This window comes from Theropithecus gelada, chromosome 20, assembly GCF_003255815.1.
Source record: "Theropithecus gelada isolate Dixy chromosome 20, Tgel_1.0, whole genome shotgun sequence".
Classification (NCBI taxonomy): Eukaryota; Metazoa; Chordata; class Mammalia; order Primates; family Cercopithecidae; genus Theropithecus; species Theropithecus gelada.
This window is the reverse complement of record NC_037688.1, coordinates 52,630,350-52,638,326: the sequence shown is the minus strand read 5'-3', so window position 1 is coordinate 52,638,326 and position 7,977 is coordinate 52,630,350. Positions and strand designations below refer to the sequence as shown.

Here is a 7,977-nt window from a genome sequence, read left to right as displayed (position 1 = left end):
AACATGGTATGGCCTGGGCGCTGGGGGTCTTGGGCCGCGGCTGCTCCCCCAGGACCCTGGGCCTAGCTCCAGGCTTCTTCACACTGGCCTGGTGGTGAGCCACCTGTCCCAGGATGGAACCTGGCCTTGAAGCACCCCCCCATGCCATGCTCAGAGCTACCAACTTGTCTGGGGACAGGGTGTGGGTGGGGACGCCAGCCTGGGACAGCAGGCAGTGGTTGGGGAGGATGGTCCAGGGCTGGAGCCAGCCTAGGGAGGGCTGCGGGGCACTGCAACAGAGGGAGCCAGGACTGCGAGGCAGCCCAGGCTGCTGGGTGTGGCCATGTGGCCAGGGTTCCAGCTTTGGTGGCTGGTGGGTGTAGGAGGGACAGGGACTTGAGGGAGCCTGGGAGCCCCACACAACCCAGCCTGTGCCGGGGGCCGGCAGAGGGTTGGTGTTACAGATGAGCACTGGTGAGAGGGAGAGGGCGGCCAAGGACTGAAGGTGGAGGCGGAGCCCTAAGCAGGACCAAGGGACACACAGTGGTCTCCTGGCAGCTCCCTTGAGCTCCCAGCACACTGACGGGGCAGAGGACAGGAGCAGAGATGCCAAGCGACCCAGAGGGCCCGTCTGCTCTCCACACCCTTCCCTCCACTATCCTGCTGCTTCTGTGCACCTAAGCAGGACTCAGGAAGCAGGCGAGACCCTTGGGGTCAGGGGTCAGACACGGAGTTGAGACTGGGTACCACAGGCCAGCCTCACATCCACTCCACTCTACCCTTTCTGGCCTTGGCTTCCCAGTCTCTATGTGGAGTGATGGGGTCACTGACGCCCTTTCCAGGCCTCCAGTTTTCTACCCCCAAAGGACCCCTGCCCATAGCCATGGTGAGGGTCCACCCCGGAGTCCACCCTGAAGTCCACAGCCCAGTCTCTGCCCAACACTGCAGCTAACTGTTGTCATGGAGACACATGGCCTCTGCCAAGCCTGCGACACACGGTGGGGAACTCCTGGCCCCTGAGGGCTCTGACAGGCTGGGGCTGGTGCAGGCTGGCCCAGGGCAGTTCTGCCTCCTGCAGGGTTCATCTTGCTCTGCACAGACCCCTCTCCCACTCCTGGTGCCTGAGGGTCTGCAGGCCTCAGTGAGGGAGAACTGGCCGTTCTCACAGACCGAGTCCAACACTTCAGGAAACAGCCTGACAGTTGCGATTGGTGAGGACGGCAGGAAGGTCCAGTGGCCCCAGCCTGACCTGGCTCTGGAAGGGGTGAGGTGGGCACAGGCAGGGCAGGAAGGTGTGGGGTGGGCACAGGGAGGACAGGGAAGGGTGGCCGGCAGTCATTCCCAGGTCGGCTCCCCAGGCTCCCAGCTCAGTTCTGGGTTCCCCATGTCCATGTCGGAACCGGTACAGTCCCTGGGAGCCCTCCCCACATCCCAGAAGGCAGAATAGTATGCTGGATCCAGCTGCTGGGCCCGTCCCACAACTGAGTCATGGTTTGATCTTGGGAGATGGGTCCGGCATTCACGGAAGGCCTCTTGCCCTTTTCTCAGTCAAGCACTTTTGTGGCCTCTGACCGGAAAGCAGTCAGGGCCCTGGCCACACCCAGACCCCACCTCAGTCCAGCCTGGCCTCCCCTGCCGTGGGCTCCAGTGAGGTGACTGGCACAGGAGGTGACCTGCTGAGGCCAAATGCAGCTCCTCTCACTGGTCAGCTGGCAGCCTGGTCCCAGACCCACGACCCTGAGTCAACATAGATCAGGACACTGATAAGCACGTACCACCACGGCCAACAGGGGGACCGAGGCCAACACCTGCGAGCCCGCTGCCAAGCCTGGCCCCTCACCCCTTGGGGCCCCCGGAGTCTGACCCAGGAAACCCTACTGGCCTTGACAGGAGCCCTGCTTGCCCTGGGGCCTTGGGTGGGGTGGGAAGGAGCAGGTGGTGAGTGAGGGGCAGCTGCTGAGGCCTGAGCTGGGACGTGTCGGACACACACACCATCGGGGAGCCAGGGGCAAGGTGAGGGACTGGAGGGGGCTTGGCTTAAATTCAGAGCTGAACACCAGAACTATAGGGGGCAGAGAGTGACCAGAACATCCCAACTCTGGCTAGAGCTGGGGCCTGGAACAGCACTCATGGTGTGGGCAGCAGGGCTGAGCCTTATGGCCCCACAGAGCTGGGAAAGGGACTGGCTAAGCACTGTCTGCTTTTCATACTTTTTTTTTTTTTTTTGAGACGGAGTCTCGCTCTGTTGCCCAGGCTGGAGTGCAGTGGCACCATCTCGGCTCACTGCAAGCTCTGCCTCCCGGGTTCATGCCATTCTCCTGCCTCAGCCCCCTGAGTAGCTGGGACTACAGGCACCTGCCACCACGCCCGGCTAATTTTTTGTATTTTTTAGTAGAGACGGGGTTTCACTGTGTTAGCCACGATGGTCTCCATCTCCTGACCTTGTGATCCGCCCACCTCGGCCTCCCCAAGTGCTGGGATTACAGGCTTGAGCCACTGCGCCCGGCCTTTTTTTTTGAGACAGAGTTTCGCTCTTATTGTCCGGACTGGAGTGCAATAGTGCAATCTAAGCTCACTGCAACCTCCACACCTTCCAGGTTCAAGCAATTCTCCTGCTTCAGCCTCCCAAGTAGCTGGGATTACAGGTGTGTGCCACCACACCTGGCAAATTTTTTGTATTTAGTAGAGATGGGGTTTCACTATGTTGTCCAGGCTAGGCTCAAACTGCTGACCTCAAGTGATCTGCCCACCTCAGCCTCCCAAAGTGCTGGGATTACAGGTGTAAGCCACCGTGCCAGGCCATAGTTTTTTGGTTTTTTTTTTTTTGAGACTGAGTCTCGCTCTGTCACCCAAGCTGAAGTGCAGTGGTGCGATCTCGGCTCACTGCAACCTCTGCCTTCCGGGTTCAAGTGATTCTCCTGCCTCAGCCTCCCGAGTAGCTGGGACCACAGGTGTGTGCCACCACGCCCGGCTAATTTTTTGTATTTTTAGTAGAGATGGGGCTTCACTGTGTTAGCCAGAATGGTCTCTATCTCTTGACCTTGTGATCTGCCTGCCTCAGCCTCCCAAAGTGCCAGGATTACATGTGTGAGCCACCGCACCCATCCCAAATTTTTTTTGTTTTGTTTTGAGACGGAGTCTCGCTCTGTCGCCCAGGCTGGAGTGCAGTGGCCGGATCTCAGCTCACTGCAAGCTCCGCCTCCCGGGTTCACGCCATTCTCCTGCCCCAGCCTCCCGAATAGCTGGGACTACAGGTGCCCGCCACCTCGCCCGGCTAGTTTTTTGTATTTTTTTAGTAGAGATGGGGTTTCACCGTGTTAGCCAGGATGGTCTCCATCTCCTGACCTCATGATCTGCCCGTCTCGGCCTCCCAAAGTGCTGGGATTACAGGCTTGAGCCACCGCGCCCCGCCTAAAATTTTTTTCAAGTTCATTCACAGAGCAGGGGCATCACGTGAAGGCATTGGTATGGAGAGCAGCAGGACACGTGGGCAGAGGTGCCTGGTGTGGACAGAGACCTCACAGGCACTCTGAGGGCTGAACCAGGCAGGTCCTGACGCAGTGACCCCTTGTGGCCCCGGGAGCCATGGGCTCCTCTGCAGCCCAGCAGGGCCAGCTACTCCCTCTGGACTCTGCCGCAGCCCTCTTGGGAGCTCAGGGCCCCCCAATCAGCCAGCAGGCCCACATCGGGCAGCTGCCTCCAGTTCACCCCAACCTGCCACCAGCTAGGGCTGGCTTAGGCTCAGGGGACATAGACCCCCCTTGTCATTCTGCACATGCGGCTGGGGGAGCCCTCCCTGTGCTCCCTAGGAGAACTGAATGGGTCCGGAGGATCAGGATATCCAGGTAAGGGTCAGGGGAGAGGGCCAGGCACCCCTAAACCTCAGGGCAGGAAAAGCCTTAGGGTACACAGCCCGGCTTCCCGCTGGCCATACCTCCACCCTGCAGGTCAGGTGGGAAGTAGCAGGAGGGGACACCAAGGTCGCAGGTCCCCAAGTTCGTGTCACCCCCACCTCCTGTACCACTTGCCACGACAGTGCTGACCAGGGGAGGCTCCTGACTCAGGCAGCTGCACCAGTGGGGCCCTCTGAAGGCCCCTCCTGGTTCCTTCCAGTCCCTGAAGAGCCAGGCCACAGCCTCGCTAGCCCTGCTCTGGAGAATGTTCGAGAAGGGCAAGAATGTGCAATGGAGAGGGAACGGGCATCAGCCGGCTACACCCCTGGATGCCCCCAGCTACACCAGACCCTCTACCAGAGGAAAGAAAGACACGGAATCCGGCCGGGGTGGTGGCTCGCACCTGTAATCCCAGCACTTTGGGAGGTCGAGGCAGGTGGATCACCTGAGGTCAGGAGTTCAAGCCCAGCCTGGCCAAAAAGGTGAAACCCCTTCTCTACTAAAATACAATTAGTCATGCATGACAGCAGGTGCCTGCAATCCCGCTACTCAGGAGGCTGAGGTGGGAGAATCGCTTGAACCCAGGAGTTGGAGGTTGCAGTGACCTGAGATCACATAGATGCACTCTAGCCTGGATGACAGAATGAGACTTCATCTTAAAAAAAAAAAACCAAAATGGTGGGCGGATCACAAGATCAGGAGTTCCAGACTTGACCAACACGGTGAAACCCCACGCCTACTAAAAATACAAAAATTAGCTGGGTGTGGTGGTGGGCACCTGTAATTCCAGCTACTCAGGAGGCTGAGACAGGAGAATCACTTGAACCCAGGAGGCGGAGGTTGCAGTGAGTTGAAATTGCGCCACTGCACTCCAGTCTGGGTGACAGAGCAAGACTCCGTCTCAAAAAAAAAAAAAACAAACAAACAAACCACAAAACACAGAATCAAACCTCGCTCTCTGCAGCTCAGCTGGGGACAGGCAGCCAGAGTCAATGCCCACGGCTCATCCGAGGTCTCAGGGACAGCAGGGGCAGGGGTGACAGGATCAGGGTCCCCAAAGAGAACGCTGGTCCTCAAAGCAAAGACGCACACACACAGCCTGGCCCAGACTTTACTCGCTCCCGGCCCCACGAGCACAAGCAGCACTGCCCCGAGCATGGGGGCCCCCGCCTGCGAGGAACTGGGCGGCCCCAGGCCTCCTGGGGATCCCTGCTAAGCTGGCCCCAGGCTGGAAGGTACATGGGCAGCACACAAAACCAGGATCCACTCACTGCCCATGAGTGGCCCTCACAGCTCCCCAGGATCTGTGTCCTCAGTGCAAAGGGCCTGGCAGGGAAGGCTGAGCCTGGTGGTCAGGCACGGAGGAGCTGTGTGGTCACTGGCCACTGGCTCTCTTCTGCACCACCACCGGCTCTGACAGTGCCTGCTGCTGCAGCCGCTGGATCAGCTCCGCCACGTAGATCTTGAACAGGGGTACAGGGTCCTAAAGGGAAGAGGGGCTCATGGTGAGGCCAGGGAAGCCCAAGGCAGCTGGAGTTCTGGTGGGGATGGGACCAGCAGCTGCCGCGCAGAGGAACTGGGACATGAGAGGCCCTGGAGGGCAGAGCCCTGTCAGTGAGATGAGAAACCCCCTCCCTTGGGGACACTGGAGACACACACCTGCCCCTGTCCCATCCCTGTGGTTGTGGATAAACAGAGGGAATGGGGGCAGGCAACTGCCATGCCATCAGGGGCTCCCTGTCCCGACAGCTACCACAGGCTCCAGACCCTGGGATGCTGGTGGCCGAGCAAACCCTTGGTGCAGGAACCCAATCCTCCTACTGAGGGTCCTGTGGCAGGACAGGGTGGGGACTTGGAGGGGAGGGAGCGGGCCATGCTCCTCTGTGGGGGCAATGCAGAGCAGCAGCTCCTCCCCTAGCCCACCCGGTGCAGCAGCCCCTCATGCAGGCTCTCTCCAAGGCAGCACACTCCCAGACCCCGAACACCAGGCCCTGGGCAGGCAGCAGTGCTCACACACTCACCTTTTCCTCCAGAAGCCTCTGCTTCTCAATGGCCTCCTCCAGCGTGAGGCCCACCCACTCTGCCTCCTCCTCTGGGATGGCAAATTCCTAGGCAGGCAGAGATGGAAAGGGTGGTGAGGCCCAGGGCCGAGCCAGGAGGCCCCAGGGGCAGGGAGCGGGATGGAAACCCTCACCTTGTATTTGTCGTAGATGGCCGCCCGCCGCTCTGGGTCCTCGGGGTGCAGCTGGGGGTCCTGCCGGGCAAGCCGCAGCAGCATCCCTCGCTTCAGGTCCATCCCGAACTTGGAACACAGGTCCTCCTTCGGGGTCTGGCAGGAGGCTCACATGGGGCCAGGTGCTGGTGGCAGGGCCCCGCCTACCCTTCCAGCCAACCCACCTGGCTCCTCTCTAGCCGATGGTGGTCCCAGGACAGGACAGAGAAGGCCCAGGTGGGGCCGCCTGATCCCACGGGGGTGGGATCAGAACAGAAGCAAGTCCAAGAGCAGGGAAGGGGTCAGCTGTGCTCACTCAGGCCCCACCGGCAAGTCAGCCACCCACAGAGCAACGGCCTCTCCTGCAGGCAGGAGACCCCACAGGTGCTGGCCAGAAAGGGGCACGGCCCCATTCACGCTTTCCCAGTGATTCTCCTGCACAGATGCCAGCGCGCCCCGGTGTGATGCTGACCTGGGGCTCCCTTGAGTCTGACTGGCCCATCCCAGACCCTGCTGTGCACTGACTCGCCCCACCCCGCTTGCCTTGAGGATGTAAAAGTCGAACCCATAAGCCTCATCGATGAGGTCCAGGGTCCGCATGGTCACGGTCACCGTGAACTTCTTGTCCAGGATCTCACTGTAGAGCTCTCGCTCAAACAGCTGTGGCTTCCACACCTTCTTCAGCCTCCTGGAGAGCTGAGGGTGCAACAGAGCCTCTGTGAGTACTGCTGCTTCCTCCTACAGACCAAGGGGGACCCAGGGCAACTGCCCTCACCCTCCCCTGGGAGACTCCATCACAGACCCACTGCTGTCATACTGGGGACTTGGAGCTGAGTGGGCCGGCCCCCAGCCCAGTGCTGCCCTAGCCCAACCGCTGGTCCTGGCTGTGTACCCAGAAGTCAGCTGCTCCCCAGCAAGCTGGGCGTTCCCGCCCTTGTCACATGGTTGCTGGATGTGTTTCAGAAACATGTGCAACCCCACAGTTCACAGGTCGTCACATTCCAGGCTGGAGGTGACACAAGTCTCCCCAGAGGCTTCAGCAGTCCCGCCAGGAAGTCCATCATAAGCAGCCTCGAAGCTCTGCTCGCCTCCCGGACCTGCTCTGCTCCACACAGGCCTCCTCCTCATCCTAACGTTACCCCGACTCCCCACGGCCTCTGGTTGCTCCCCGGCCTGAATCACCCCACCTCACCCCTAGTTTATCAGTCCTGTTTGCCAGAACTGCGGTTCTTGGTCTGTATGCCCCTTTGCTGGAGCTGTGTCTCCGCCAGGCTGTAATCCCCAGAGCCCATCCACATCTCTCCAGGTACCCGGGGCGTTCCGCACAGCCCTGAAGCCCGCCTGCCGACCCACCTTGTCGTTGTTGGCGTATCTTTGGCCCAGGATCCAGCCCTCGCCGCCCCACAACCCCCGCTGGGACTCGGGGGGAAAGTAGATGGGGATAGGCACGTCCTCCACACGCTCCCGCTGCCCGTTCTTGGGGTTGATCTTGAACTTGACGCCATGAGGCCTATAGTGCACGGGAGTGGGCGTCCGCTCTTCCTCCAGGGAGCGCAGGTAGTGGCCAGGCAGGCGGGCACAGATGCCCTCCCGCAGCCGCAGCCGCTTCCAGAGCCACACGGGATACTTGTGTAGAGGCATCGCGGGCCTGGCGGGACGTGAGGGCTCGCAGTCACCTGCAGCCTGGCCCGGCCGCCGGTTTTCACCACCTACCCCCTACCCCGGCCCCGGGCTCCTACCCTGACCCCCAGGCTCTGACCTCCTACCCCCTACCCCCTACCCCGGCCCCCGGCTCTCACCCCCCACCCCTACCCCGGACCCCCGCTCTCAGCCTCTACCCCTACCCCGGCCCCCGGCTCTCACCCCCTACCCCTACCCCGGCCCCCGGCTCTC

At 61.0% G+C, this 7,977-nt stretch overlaps 1 protein-coding gene across 2 annotated transcripts in view; it reads right to left on the bottom strand.

The window, feature by feature from the left end:
- Window positions 1–4,959: 4,959 nt before the first annotated feature.
- MRPL28 (mitochondrial ribosomal protein L28) overlaps window positions 4,960–7,977 on the bottom strand; it is a 3,750-nt gene continuing 732 nt past the window's right edge. For both annotated transcript variants that reach the window (XM_025369584.1, XM_025369586.1), the window contains exons 2-6: window positions 7,438–7,732; window positions 6,628–6,780; window positions 6,067–6,201; window positions 5,894–5,980; window positions 4,960–5,355 (exon numbers count right to left, since the gene is read on the bottom strand). In XM_025369584.1, the coding sequence (XP_025225369.1) occupies window positions 5,248–5,355; window positions 5,894–5,980; window positions 6,067–6,201; window positions 6,628–6,780; window positions 7,438–7,725 (771 nt within the window). In that variant the 5' untranslated portion in view covers window positions 7,726–7,732 and the 3' untranslated portion in view covers window positions 4,960–5,247. The remainder of the gene's footprint in view (window positions 5,356–5,893; window positions 5,981–6,066; window positions 6,202–6,627; window positions 6,781–7,437; window positions 7,733–7,977) is intronic.